Source organism: Mya arenaria, chromosome 3 (genome assembly GCF_026914265.1).
Source record: "Mya arenaria isolate MELC-2E11 chromosome 3, ASM2691426v1".
NCBI classification, from domain to species: Eukaryota; Metazoa; Mollusca; class Bivalvia; order Myida; family Myidae; genus Mya; species Mya arenaria.
Window position 1 is genome coordinate 5,934,623 of NC_069124.1, and position 16,017 is coordinate 5,950,639.

At 36.4% G+C, this 16,017-nt stretch overlaps 1 protein-coding gene across 2 annotated transcripts in view; it reads right to left on the reverse strand.

Moving 5' to 3' along the window:
* The window catches only part of LOC128226503 (uncharacterized), a 104,979-nt gene that overhangs the window by 61,547 nt on the left and 27,415 nt on the right, over nt 1–16,017 (reverse strand). For both annotated transcript variants that reach the window (XM_052936406.1, XM_052936407.1), the window contains 2 exons: nt 4,885–6,420; nt 708–735 (listed from right to left, as the gene is read on the reverse strand). In XM_052936406.1, the coding sequence (XP_052792366.1) occupies nt 708–735; nt 4,885–6,420 (1,564 nt within the window). The remainder of the gene's footprint in view (nt 1–707; nt 736–4,884; nt 6,421–16,017) is intronic.

The following is a 16,017-nucleotide window of genomic DNA, read 5'->3' on the forward strand; positions in this document are numbered from 1 at the left end:
CCGCGCTCTGTTTGAGTATGACGGGTTCTTTTGAAACTGTTTCCAAAGTAATTTATATTTATTTCAAGATACTTTTTTTTAGCAAAAAACAATCCTTACAACTGTACAATAGTCTGAAGTTAAAAACTATGCATTAGTCAATTGTACCCCCCCCCCCCCCACTCCCAGAGGCTAGGGTGTATACCGAGGTTAGCGGGATAAATGGGCCGTGTTTTTACATTCCGGGTGAATGCAGTGGTTTTGTCTTCAAAGCAAAAAATAGAGGGGAATGGGCCTTACCTTGGGTCCCTGGGGTACAGGGGCATTTGGCTGGGGTTTTACCTTTAACACTTGAATTACTTCATGCACTTACTTTTAAATCCTTATATTTTTTATTATGACAAGAAACATTGAGGAAGCATCAGTCATACTAGCTGGCAGGTTTAGACTGTTCAATATGATAAAAAGCCATACCCATTAACACCATTCCTTTCCCCAAAAACATTTTAAACTTATAGTTATATTGCAATATGTATCCCGTTCTCAACTATGAATTTATGGCATGATCTCACAGAGGAAACCACTTCCAGTTCATGATTGTACCCAGAACATTAACTTTAAAGTATAATTCAATTTTGTATCTTTACACTTCCAGGAGATGCTTGAAAGACGCTCAATTATAAAGGGAAATAATCCAATGTGGAAAAGATAACCAAGAGTTGTCCTACCTGCTTCCTCCTTCCTGATAGCCTCCGCCTGAAAATACAAAAATAAAGAAATTAAATCATGTGCCTGAACTGGGAAACACTTCTGAAATAAGATGCTGTATAGATTAGATTCACAGATGAAGAGAATGTCAGATTGAGCTGATCAATTTTGTTTCTGACTTATATACCATAAGAGTGATTTTCTACGTAAAATAATGGTACTAGATAGTAAATAGCCATTTTACATTGCATATTTTGGTAATATTTCATGTCTTTTTCTTTGTAACATTAATTAATATTTATACTTCAAGTTATTGTTATTGCGCATATTGAGGAGAGAGTGATGTTGCAGTTGTGATTAAAGCAATCTTGTACAATTTTCAGAAGCAATTCTAAATTATTCTTTATTTTTTGGATTACTAAAATAAATCTTAATTACTTCATTTATTTACTTGTTATTCAATTTGAGGGTGGGATCATTTTGCAGTCAATGTTAAAATGAAACAAAGAGTTTTCTTTAGAATTAATAGATATATACATATATACTTAAAAACATGCAAAATCATATGTTTATATATAAATATACTTAAAAAATACATAATCATACATATATACAGTTTTACAGCCTCATTCCAAGGACTTTACGTCCTTTGCTAATGGGGGGTTCTTTTGGCCGATTTATTTTATGGTAAACATTTCCACAAGATTAAAGACCATTACATTATTCAACTGACATTTACTACCTTTTAAAACATTAGTGTAAACTATTATACTCCAGCATACAAAACATTGATTAACAAAGCTGATAATTAAATTAAAATATTCCGCCCTATAAATCTGAACAAAAAATGGCCAGTACGGTTAGTGGAACTTGAAACTGTTTGTATTCCGCCAAATTAGGTCCCTTCTATTTCAGGAAAGATAAGTTCTCGACTTCTTTGACAGGGGGTATGGAAAGGGTGACTGACATAACATACAAGCATAAATCATATTTGCCTTCCGAGGTGGTCTAAAAAGTAATCTGCCCCTAGATTAACGCTTATAAGGCACAAACATTCATATATTCGTTTTAATGTTAAATTACCAATCCTACTCTAAATTTTGAACAATCTTTTTTTCTTCAGGCAAAAAAAACCTACAAAATTACTTTAATCAAGAGAGATAATTCAAATAGGTTTAATGCAATAATTTGACCAATTATCTATCTTTATTTAGCAGAGAAACTTATTACATATTTGTGAAACCCATTACCAGTTGAGCTTTTCTCCGACCTGGTGTTGCAGCGTTCACTATGGTAGCAAGAGGTTTCGCTTTCAACAAATAACACAATCCATCCATCTTTCCGTTAATAGATCAGTTGTTTTTCACAACAAGTTGTTTTATCTGCGCATATATGTTTAGCATTTTACAAGCCAGTGATCACAGCTAAATAATTTACAAATTAATCATGGCTTTTTTTTGTTTTAACATATCTGAAGTAATTTCCAACATTAATGCATAAAGCATTATTTCATGATCTGTATTCACTCATCTATTTAATATACTAATTTTATTTGATTATTTTTTCCATGTTTAATGTCATGTCTGTCACGTCAGCAACAATTTGTATGTTGTCGATTTTTTTATCTCCTTTTAAATACCTGAACCACAGTTGTAATGACAAATTGTTTCAAATATAAAAAGAAAAAATCCATTGTTCACAAAGTCTTTAAAAAATGTTTGATTCTATTTTTGTGATTTACTATGCAACGTGTTCACTTCAAGTTTAAAAACTCTTTCACATCTGAAACATTTTAACCTGGAGAAAACAGGACTTTTGTCTATTTAATCCTCACTTTAAATAAGGTATTATAAAGTAAATATATTTATTTTCGCATTAAAGTCCGGTTTAACATCGTCTTTGACGGCACCTGGTGGTGATATTATCTGTTAATAAGTGCTCCCTCTTTGAACTTCTTTAACTTTGAGATAATCTAACAAATGAAAAAGAAAACGCTTGGTAACAATAAAATGCCATAATGATTCGTCACATTTCACCAGAGCATGTTTACATCTTTTGCACAAATTGTACTGCCCTAAAATGTCCGATTTGTATGTTTGTATCCAACTTACAAGAATTTAACATTACGTGTCCTTCGTCCTGCCTGAAACACTACTATAATAGAAGATCCACCCTCACTTTTAAAACGTTTTGAGATGAATTGAGCCAACTGTCCCATAATTATTATCCAAACTTTAAACTTCACAGGAGATGGCTAGAAACAAAGATCACATTGTCCGTCTTTAAAAGTGATGACACCCATTTCTACCCCCAGCTAACCATAACAGCATTATGCAGTGTTTATTTAAGCTAGAAAAACTGATTGAAAAGATATAAATAGTTATCTCCTTTTTTTAAAAGCAAACACACATTGATAAGAGGTTATTGAAACTCCAATCACTGTTCAATAAGACGATACAAAAGACACGTTGTCCCAGGGCAGATCCACACTGAACTGTGTACATGACTTGGTATTTTGTACATGACAATGCAGATTACATTTAGATTATGTACATGTATATACCGTAATTATTCTGTTAAGAAGATGTGATCTATCCTGTTGCTGCTTGTTTTGTAGAAAGAGTGGTTCAATATTTAACTCCATGTCATAAAAAATTAATTCTACAAAATAATCATTCATAACTACTGTTTTCTTTCATGAGGAAAGATTACAGTTCATTCATTTGATTATGTATGGTATGATATCCATCACTATTGGACCAAAGTAATTGGTGCACCTGGTGACCCTAATTAAAGTGGCCTGATCCTGATGGGGCTTAATCTGGGGTCATAAATCACACATATATATATATATATATATATATATATATATATATATATATATATATATATATACTATATATTAAGATTATTAGTGATGATGCTGTAGTGTTCTGTTGATTTTTTTTAAAGATTTTTGATTTTTTAAAGAAATAAACAAGAACAATCCTTTAACAGTATACACATTTTTCAGTTTTAGCTAATCAGGTTTGTTTTTTTTTAAAGTCAAAACCATTACTTTAGCTACAGTGCTTGTATTTATAGTTATACAGAGAGTAGTTAAAGTAGCGTTGGTCATTAATTATAAGCAGTCAGTTTTTATATAATTGAACTTATTTAAATAAAACTATAGGTGTAGAATGTGATACTTACCAACCTTTACAAATGACAAAAGCCATTGAGCATCAAAGCCCATAATTTTGGCTTGAATGATAGGAGAGTTGTGTCCCTTGATTAGCAGAGTAAACATTTCATAGGTTCTTGCACAGCTCTGTTTTAACAATCAAAATGACAGAAATTTGTAACCAAAAAAATCATGATTTTTCATTGCTTTTAAAGTCATGTAGTTGAGGGATCAAATGTTTCTCATGTTTTTGTGTGTGTTTTTATGATATATTTTGGAAATTAATTTCCATTAACTTTCCCCCCATTATTATCATTTCTCAGTTTCAATGATTAATCTAATCAAAGGATTTGAAAGTAAAGACATGATTGAAAGTGGTCTAAGATTTTATATTTTTTCTCCCACCAAAAAAATCTGAGATCTTAAAGCACTTCTTGACATCAGGGCCTGTCCAAATAATGAAAATACAGAATGTCACCCAATTTTCAGTTATCAATTCTGAAGTATGTCCTCATTCCGTTGTTTATGTGGGCAAGGCATGGATATTACATTAAATTTAGGCGGTGGGGGGCTAATTTAATACCTTAATGTATCCATTTGTTTAAACAATTTTGAACTCTAATGCCAAATCTAATAACATGTGTGCCGCTGTAGTCTAGAACAATTCACAAATATTTGTTTAATGTGGAAAAAATGACGTACTTTTCCATACCATCTGTGAATAATTATACCTGATAACCTTTTTAAGTAATTTATGGAAATAAATATATGACAACATATTTTTCTGGCCGAAATTCAGAAATATTATATTTTCATATAAATCACCAGCTGAAGTATCATAATAAAAATATCGTATGACCTAAATTGTCAGAAATAAGGGAATTTAATTGTTTTATAAGCAGGGCAAATCTTGAAACTATTTCAGAATAATAAATTAAATCCTTTCTGACATCTATTTTGCTAAATGGTGTCATTTGTGCCACTAGGATAGCACACTGAAATCTTATAAAGAAAGACAACTCTTGCAGGCATACCTTGGGGACTTCCTCACATATTCTGGGTGGGTCAGGAGTTCTTGCCCTTGGTCTTCCAGGTTTTGGAGAGTATTGCGCATCAGGTCTTGTCTTGATCCTTAGACGCTCTGAGGCACGTGGAATCAAGGGCGACAACTCTGAGCTTGCTGATGAACTTGACGCCCCGGCAGCCAACCTTGAGTATGTTGTACCCATCCCCATACGAATATTAAAGCTCTGACTTCTTTTCGGCTTTGTAGTGGGATGGGATTTTAACCGAAACAAAATCAAAGATCTCGCGATTGCAGCTTCTCTTTCATTTTTGTACTGATCAGAACAGAACTTTTTGTGCATTTCATCAAGCAGTGACTTTGGCTGCAGTGTTTTTGATCTTTCCTGATAGTCATCAAACTTATCATCAACACTGATAGTGCTACTGTCATAGTCAGCATTATTGGTCAAGGCATTCAATTCTCTCATCATGGCTCTCATCTGGGGGCCATAAATGTTGGACCAGTTAGCACTAGTAGTTCCGTGCCAAGTTTGAGCCATTTTAGGGTCCATAAAAAGTGATTCTTCTGGCTTTTTTCTGCTAGGTAAAGCAGGTTTTACATTTTTCTGAACTCTTGGGGAAATATCTGGGGTGCTTTCTGGGCTTGTCTCTGTAGAACTACTGTTTCTACGATTTAACCGATTTTTAGAATTATGCCTTCTAATAAGGACAGGGCTTAAAGAGTTAAACATGATCTGCATTTCAGGTGAAGCCTCTCCTGTGGAATCTTTTAATGGCTTGTTACCGAATTGTTCAGATAAATGTTTGGGTTTAGGGGGTATTTTTGGGGGAGAGACAGGACATTCAACGGGCTCCTTCTTTGGTTCTGTAGATAAACTGTCCACTGTGTTGGCTTTTGATCTTTTATCAACAGTAGCATAAATTGCTGATGGGTCATTGGCATGAACTTCAGTCTTTGGTGTATGGCACAGTGTTTCCAATTCAGAATAGTTTTGTGTTCCTGAGTTGTTTGAATTCTCATCGTGGTGGTATGCATCTAGAATATCCATGGTCTCAGGACACTCTGAATCACCATTCTTATCTCCTGTCTCTAGTTTATTATTATTTTCGCTGAGTTTCAAACCTCCATATGGAAATTGAGGACCAACAGCAGTTTTTCCATTAGGTAATTCCCATTTCTGAACACAAGGAGCATTATTGCATTTTTCACTTGAGCCAGTTTGTTTAAATTCATCAATTTCTGCATACTCACTTTGTATTCCAGAGTCAAAACTTTTTCTCCTGGCCGTATCTGGCAGTTTCAAGTACTCAACACCTCTGATCATGTCTACACTGTATTTTCTTCTATTGTGCTGAAGTATTGTCCAAGAGATCAGTTTTTCTGTGCAAGCAGGGGAGGGAAGCAAGGGAGAGCATGGTGATTTTTCTGCTGGGTTGGTTGGAGTAGTCTCCCCTGACTCAAAACAGGAAGAGCTAGATGGCACTGCAGATCCAGGATCCCAGACAGTGTGTCCATCCGTGTCACCAGATGCATTCTGTTCAGTCTGAAATGGACAAACAACAACAGTTAAATGTGACACTGTTACAAACATGCATCCTATACTATTCAACTCTAGATGATTTATATGCTTGTTCGGATGGTGTTGTGCAAGGTGGTCTTGTGTCATGGGAGAAAGTCAAAGTAGCCGAAGGAAATCAGCACACATCCAAGTTAGTGACAACCAACCAACCTATACCATAATAACCAACCAGACAACCAACAAACTACATCAAGGCAAACTATGCCCAGGCAATCAACCAAACTATGCCCAGACAACCAACCAAGCTATGCCCATAACGACCAACCAAACTTTGTTCTTGCGCTCAGCCCAGGTCAAGAATGGTAACTGAGATGCCTCCTTGAGATTCAGGCATGCAAAAGAGTGAAAGTTAATTGTTGTTAAATTGAATGCAATGATTTTGGTAATGTTCTTATCTAATAACATTGTTTGCTGCAAACACTTTGGAGATATCAAATCTCACTTTGGGAGTATCCAATATCAAATCATTCAAAGAAAAAAATGCAAATCATAGATAACTATGATAAAATCTTTAATGACAACAAAATTAAAAAACGAAAGAAAGCACAAGAAAATACAATATATAATCTTCATGATTTATGTGGAATGATATCATTTCAACAGAATATGAAGATAATTTATTTTAGATTAAATGTCAGACATACTTTTCATCAAAATTAAAACTTGAAACCCTGTAAAACTGAAAAACAAGTTTCATTGCCAAGCTGACCTGAGAATAAATTCATAACAGTTGGCTCCAGATTATGATAAATTTTCAACCTGAGATAAGAATGATGATTTATTTCAGGATAAACAATATCTTCTTGGCACATCAAGGCTTTGAATGCCAACATCAACATCTAAACACAACACCAGGCATGATTCAACATTTTTCACTATTTCTTGTCCAGAAAAAGTCCTAAACCTCATGACTAACCAACAACCCCCAAACGGGGGGTACATTGTTACAGCCTTTTCAACCATACCAATTTTTAGGTCCAAAACATGACATATTTTGCAACTATTATGAAACAAGTCTTAAAACTTTATTTAGACTCTAATACTCCTGGTACTTTGCTACCCATGCACATATTATAGTCCTTAGATGTGGGGAAATGAGATGAGACCTGCCCACTCCTCTCCATATTACCACCATCCAGTCTTCTTTGTGCCATAGCCAGGAAGCCATGACATTTTGGTGGGATGGGCGTGTATTGGGTCACTTTTTGCTAACCACAAATGATAATAACCACTTGACCACATTCAGGACAAATACACACAATGTATAGCAAGCCACAAACAGTCATGAGGAATGATAAATTACAAATGAAGGTGTATCCTGATGTCACTTTCTTTACAAGACATGGCAAGACCTCTGGAAAATTCTGGAATTAAAATAATTAGGTTAGGATTATGCACACTGTAATAGCTTGTAAAAACCTGACATATGTCTTGCAAATATTTACTTGAGAAGAGTTCAGTCAAGCCAACACCTGCAATATCAATTAAGCTACCAATGTATCAATCTCTTATAACCAACTATCCATCAGCTCACAGATATCTCATGTCTGACATGAAAACTATGCAAGGAATTCTTATTGAATCTTCATACAGGTGGCAAATCATTGATTGTTAGGTGGTCAATGGTTCCAGCATGTTAGCCCAGGGGAGTGCCAGAAATATCAACAACCTACAGTCTACCCTTCTACCACCAAAAGCTTCAAGGCAGCTTTTTCACTAACACTTCTGTATAATCATAAAGGCCAGGCACCCATTCAGATGATATATGATTGATTACAGGGCTCATATGACTCATCTTCTCAGAATTTATCATTTAATCTCTGAAGTACCATGGCCAGCAGCTTTTACTGTGAAGTACTTCAAAGCCAGGTAACACAATAGAAGATGGGGTTGGTTAGTACAGCTACATTTTATGTTCCTTTAATACATCCTCTTACACATCCTGAGCTTTGAAGGGGCAACTCTGGACACCTTGGAGTCATGTAGGTGAGCGTGGGTAATTGGCCCTCACACTTACTGCCATCGTTCACTGACAGTGGTTTGAAAATCTGCCTAAAACTAATAGCACTTCCAAAAAAGATCAGGAAGAACATAGCATTCTAGAACACCAAAGAACCCCCTCAAAGTTTTTTTTATTTTTCATTGATATTTAACCTTATTAATTCAAATGACACTGACATGAGTACATTACAGATGACTTCGAATGAAGGACATGCCCAAGGGTGAAACATGAGGTGTTGGGCCAAGACCAAAATGATGAGGCAGACTTTCCCCAAACATGCCAACATTTGCCAACTTCTGGCTGTTCAAGCCCATGCCTGACACACTGACATTGACGAGGACAATCCCCTCCGAGTTTCAAATCATATTGCCATTACCTGACCTAGACATGGGATAATCCATTAAAAGTGCCCTGTGCCTTATTAAAATGTGATACAAAACAATTCAACCTGACACTTTTCCCAGATAAGAAGTCAAACAAACCACTTTAAGTTACCGAACTCTTATGCAAAATCAGGTAGCAACACATTACCATACTTGAAATGACAAGTTCTTTGATTGACAAAAAATGGTTACATTTTACTTTTTTGTCCAAAAAACTGACTTCAAACACTAATTATGCAATTTGAACATCCCAAATGTCACATGGCAATGTCAAAGCTATACAAAAATGCAAGGACACTCAGGATGCAGCATAATTTATTTAGATGTACTGTACTCCCTTTGAAGGGGTAATCCAGTGACTGTGACTGCGCATCAAAATGAGGGACAATTAGATATTATCATATCATCAAAGAGCAAAATTTAAAATGTTTAAAACAGATATATTTTTTTATTCCCACGCCAATGATGAAGTGGGGGTGGGTGATGGGGGGATATAAGAATGTCCTTCGTTGGCCATCTGTTCTTTTTACTTTATCCCATTACGCTTTCACTAAACTTTGACCTCACAGATCACAGTACAAGGTCAACAGTTTGAGTCTTGCATTTTGTGTTGTAACACCCAATACAATATTTTACAATTTTGTCCTACACTCCACAATACAATGTCAAGAGTTTCAGAAAGCATTTCTTGTTCTCTCCATATCTCATACATTTTTTTAAGGCAGCCAACCCCATTTTAAAAAAAGATTTAATAAAAATACTTATTCGTCACTAAACTTTAGTTAGTATAACTATCTGTGTAACTGGATTATCAATTTGACATTTAACCTCTGAGTGTGACCTTGACTTTTGAGGTACACCGACCTGGGCCTTGTATGTGTCAATTGCCACTTCTTCATCATAACCATTCATGTCAAGTTTCAAGAGATTTTGTAATGCTTGGTTAAGAGGCAGCACAGAATCTGTGACATGCCACCTCATCATGGTGAACTTTCATGGCATGTTTTTTTTATATAATGCAATGTTAAGATAAAGACCAGACAAGGCTCAGTCCAAACCAGTCCTATCAGCTTATTTCAACATAAAACCTCTTAGTGTGACCTTGACCTTTGAGGTACAGACCTGGGTCTTGGGTATGACACACAGCCTCATCATGGTAAACCTTCATGGCAAGTTTTTTTGAAAATCCTGTAATGTATGGCTAATTAAGATACAGCTCGAGCAAGGTTCAGTCTGGATGGACGCAGCCACACCCTTACATGGAACCCCCATTGTGACAGCTATGTTGAGCTCACCACAAGCGGGCAGCTTTTTTATAAACACATTTTAACAAATATTATTTACTATGGAAAGCTTAATATTTTATTCAATTTTGCAAGTCGGCCAAAAATTATCAACTCATTTCACTTTAACAATATCAACTACAGATCAAGTCTAGATCGAGTCTGCATTACATGACAGAATGCGTATTAACTGTCTATTTCCTTTTCAACTGAAATCATTATCAAGTAAGACTATTCAATAAATCAAGTCTTCGTTTAGTAAAACTTGCAGGTGGAACTGAAAATTATGAAATTTGAGTATACTTGTTAGAACTTCCATAACATATCTGTTTACAGTTAAGCTCACAGCAGAATTATGAGCAATGAGTAAAATAAACCATGAACCCAAAATATTTCAATCCAGAGGCCATGACACTTTAAGGGCTCTCAACTTCTGAAAGAATGTTGACCGATATTATATCAAACTTGGTAATCAATAAATATTTTCAAAATCCAGGCAAATACCTTCTGCAAACAAGGCCCACAAAAATGGTTCGGTATTTTTATATAGTATTACTGTGAAAACATTAATATTCGTGGGACATTAATTTTTGTTGGTTGGGTAATCCACAAATTCAAGATTCTAATGATAACAAATTTATGACAATTACTTGACACCAATGTTTTTTTTTGTGTTACATACGTATTGCTGGAACATTATAAAGTGCTGATTATTAACCTCCTGAGCAGGAACATGTATAATGTGCTGATTATTAACCTTGTATGTTTGAGCATCATCGGCACTTGATTTATTTTTTTTTATAAAAATTTTTTTTTTAATTAATTCCAAGCTGAACCAAAATATTATTTCACAGTTTGCAAAAAAAGCTTAATTGACATTCATGGCTTTACTATTTTATAACCTAGAAGGGGGTTGCTTTTTGACCCCATACTTTACCAATCAAGCCATAATTGACATGGGTATATAAGCTTATTGGCATATTGTAGCAAGTGTCTTAAACAACTCCATGTAGATGACAGATAGAACGAGTTTGGCACCCAGTGAATTTCCAGACAATGATTTAGGATCGCAGTTTGTTCATTGTTTATATTCAAAAGATGAATTTCCCATGAAATTGACCTCTTTTAGAAAAACACACGAAATTTCATGCCCACAAATATAATTTATTTCACAGCACTATAAACTATACCCTATTATCAAGGCAATTTGTTTAATCTAATGTTTTACAATACAAAAATTATATCACTATCGCTATTAATGCATGCACCCCACACGGCATGGTTTTTTTTTAAATGTATAATTATAGGAAGCAAGGCTACTGAAAGTTTGCAATGGACAGACAGCTTAAAACAATGCAAGCAACAGCTGTGATTTTCTCAGTAAAACCAAGGGGCATAACTCCAAAATTATATCCGCCACAGTGGCTGGACTTGCTACACCTAGCCACTTAGACAATAATACAAAACAACACAAAAGAATTAGAACATTTCAACATTTTCAACCAAAAATCATAGAAAATAGAGTTAACCTTTAAGGAAAAACTAACATGTATGAACTAAATCCAAAACAAACTTCTTGAGGAAGTACAGGGTAGACATGAAGTCTCTGAACTCTCTCCTAAACACCTTGCTTATGAAGGGTCATCTATCCTTGATCAAACACACTGGACCATGAGGGTGTGCAGATCTGGTCTCACCTGAACATACATGGGCCTGAGCCCGCAAATCTGTCCAGCAGCTGTGCAAACATGTGCACAAGTTCAGAGGCCACATTTAAGGGTATCAGAATCTTTTCAAATACAAGATAAAACCTGATTGGGGTCAAAGGCCACTTTCAAGGGCTTACTATGGACTGGACTATGGTATTACCAGGGACCTTTGGACTACAAGCCAATTTTATAACCTCAAACATGAGAGATTTGCTGAGATGCAAGAATGGCCTTTTTAGGGCTCAGGCTGCCAATATCAGATGATTCAAGTCATACAAGTTGTAGCAAGAAGTTGAGGTTTCTTTGGAATCCAATCTTTATGCATTCCTGTCTGTCAGAGTTCTTGAGTTGCATGTTGGTGGTAAATAGGAAGGTGATGGTTTAAATGGACCTCAAAGGGATGGGTGACAACTGTGACATGGCTGTAAATTGGATAAGGTCAAGGTTACAGTCAGTTTCAGAAAAGCTATTTGGTCCACCATCTGTCTCTCATCTATCAGGTTTCCTTCAATAAATGACCTTTTATCATCACCCATCAACACAAATCACTGAATTGTCATCACATATCACCAGGCAGAATGGCAAGATGACCAGAAAGATCATACCATAGCAACACCTCTAGGGGTGAATGCGAAAAGGTTCTAAGTGACATTAAATAAAGAAGATATAATTTTTTGCTTTCACCCCTCGACATGCCTTGTTCATTTAATATATGGAACCAGGTATGGCAATGACCTCACTGACCACCCTCCTAAAACGGCTATGGCCTTCCCAACACCCAGCTACCTAATTTGCCTTGCCCGACCTAACTGCACCACTCATTATTCTTTGCACCTCCTTACTAATTTTCACAATCTATATTAGCAATATTTGTTTGAAACAAACTGCTGATGGATTATTATGTCAAGTACTGAGGTTGCAAGGTAGCGGGCTTGGAGATACTGATTGCGCACCATATTATATCTATACATATTCAAACTATAAGATTGGATTCATAGCTGAGGCAATTTCAATGCACCCGCTTTGGCTTACTTTGTCCCCTACCCACATTTTCCCTCCCGTTTTTAACAGTTTTGATATTTTGGGCAGAATCTGGCAAAGTTTCACTTCTGCTGCTGATTATACACTTCTGTATTACTAGCAGCCTCCAGTGAGGTCTTGTTCCCACCAATCCCCTCCCACACACATTAAGCTGTTTTCACTTTTTTTTATGGACATAGTTTTACCATAGCCATGACTTGTTTTAAGTACCTAACATTAAAGCTACTCTGGATAATGAGAACATAAAGCTGGTCATCACTTATCAAGATCAAAGTCAGATGGTTTTACCTAAGGCCCGTGGTCAAATTATTTTCAAATGTACATTGTTGGCTTTTAATGGCCATAAAACACCAGACTTTAACTCTTCACTGACACCACTGGGTCAACATTAGAAGTTGAGAAAATATTTGGCAAACATGGTACATATTAAAATTATTCTGCATTGAGAATGAAATACACATGTATGTTGAAATAATGCAAACACTGATATTGAAATATTTTTTAATTGCTCCATATGACCTATACACATGTATACAAACTCCATCCTCCATCTTCACACTAACTAGGGTTTGACTTTGTACTTTTACACTGTCTAACACTGAATATAATAGAGCAAATAATATATAGAAGAGGATTAAAAAGTGAGTCCTATTCAGGTGCTACTAGGTGCATGGTCACTGTGATGGCAAAGTGGTTTCTGTCTTATACTGCAGACTCACAAGGTCCTGGCTTCTATTCCTGCTCAGAGCTTCATATAATGTTGACTATACTAGACAGCTTATAACCAAGAAATGGTAAATGGATCTAAATCAAATTTATATACTTCTATAATCATGCCATTATCACCCACACTTCCATAATCATGCCATTATCACGCACACTTCCATAATCATGCAATGATCATCCACACTTCCATAATCATGCCATTATCACCCACACTTCCATAATCATGCAATTATCACCCACACTTTCATAATCATGAATTATTAATCGATCACACTTCCATAATCATGCCGTCATCACTAGCACTTCCATACTTATCCAGACTTCCATAATCATGCAATTATTACTTACACTTCCATACTCATGCCATCATCACTCACACTTCCATAACCATGCCATCATCACTCATACTTCCATATTCATGCCATCATCACTCACACTTCCATACTCATGCCATCATCACTCACACTTCCAATACTCATGCCATCATCACTCACACTTCCATACTCATGCCATCATCACTCACACTCCTATACTCATGCCATCATCACTCTCACTTCCTTACTCATGCCATCATCACTCACACTTCAATAATCATGCCATCCACACACCCCTTCCATTATCATGCCATCATCACTCACACTTCCATAATCATGCCATCATCACTCACACTTATACTCATGCCATCATCACTCACACTTCCATAATCATGCCATCATCACCCACACTTCCATACTCAAGCCATCATCACTCACACTTTCATACTCATGCCATCATCATTCGCACTTCCATACTCATACAATCATCACTCACACTTCCAATACTCATGCCATCATCACTCACACTTCCATTCTTATGCCATCATCATTCACACTTTCATATGCATACCATCATCACTCACACATCCAATACTCATGCCATCATTACTCACACTTCCAATACTCATGCCATCATCACTCATACTTCCTTATTCATGCCATAATTACTCACACTTCCAATACTCATGCCATCATCACTCACACTTCCAATACTCATGCCATCATCACTCACACTTCCATACTCATTCAATCATCACTCACACTTCCTTACTCATGCCATCATCACTCACACTTCCAATACTCATGCCATCATCACTCAAACTTCCAATACTCATGCCATCATCACTCACACTCCTATACTCATGCCATCATCACTCATACTTCCTTACTCATGCCATAATTACTCACACTTCCAATACTCATGCCATCACCACTTACACTCCTATACTCATGCCATCATCACTCACACTTCCATACTCATTCCATCATCACTCACACTTCCTTACTCATGCCATCATCACTCACACTTCCAATACTCATGCCATCATCACTCACACTTCCAATACTCATGCCATCATCACTCACACTCCTATACTCATGCCATCATCACTCACACTTCCTTACTCATGCCATCATCACTCACACTTCCAATACTCATGCCATCATCACTCACACTTCCAATACTCATGCCATCATCACTCACACTCCTATACTCATGTCATCATCACTCACACTTCATCACTCATGCCATCATCACTCACACTTCATTACTCTTGCCATCATCACTCACACTCCTATACTCATGCCATCATCACTCACACTTCCTTACTCATGCCATCATCACTCACACTTCCAATACTCATGCCATCATCACGCACACTCCTATACTCATGCCATCATCACTCACTCTTCCATACTCATGCCATCATCACTCACACTTCCATAACTATGCCATCATCACTCACACTTCCAATACTCATGCCATCATCACTCACACTTCCATACTCATTCCATCATCACTCACACTTCCTTACTCATGCCATCATCACTCACACTTCCAATACTCATGCCATCATCACTCAAACTTCCAATACTCATGCCATCATCACTCACACTCCTATACTCATGCCATCATCACTCACACTTTCTTACTCATGCCATCATCACTCACACTTCCAATACTCATGCCATCATCACTCACACTTCCAATACTCATGCCATAATCACTCACACTCCTATACTCATGCCATCATCACTCACACTTCATTACTCATGCCATCAATACTCACACTTTATTACTCTTGCCATCATCACTCACACTCCTATACTCATGCCATCATCACTCACACTCCTATACTCATGCCATCATCACTCACTCTTCCATACTTATGCCATCATCACTCACACTTCCATAACTATGCCATCATCACTCATACTTCCAATACTCATGCCATCATGACTCACACTTCCATAACTATGCCATCATCACTCACACTTCCAATACTCATGCCATCATGACTCACACTTCCTTACTCATGCCATCATCACGCACACTCCTATACTCATGCCATCATCACTCACACTTCCATACTCATGCCATCA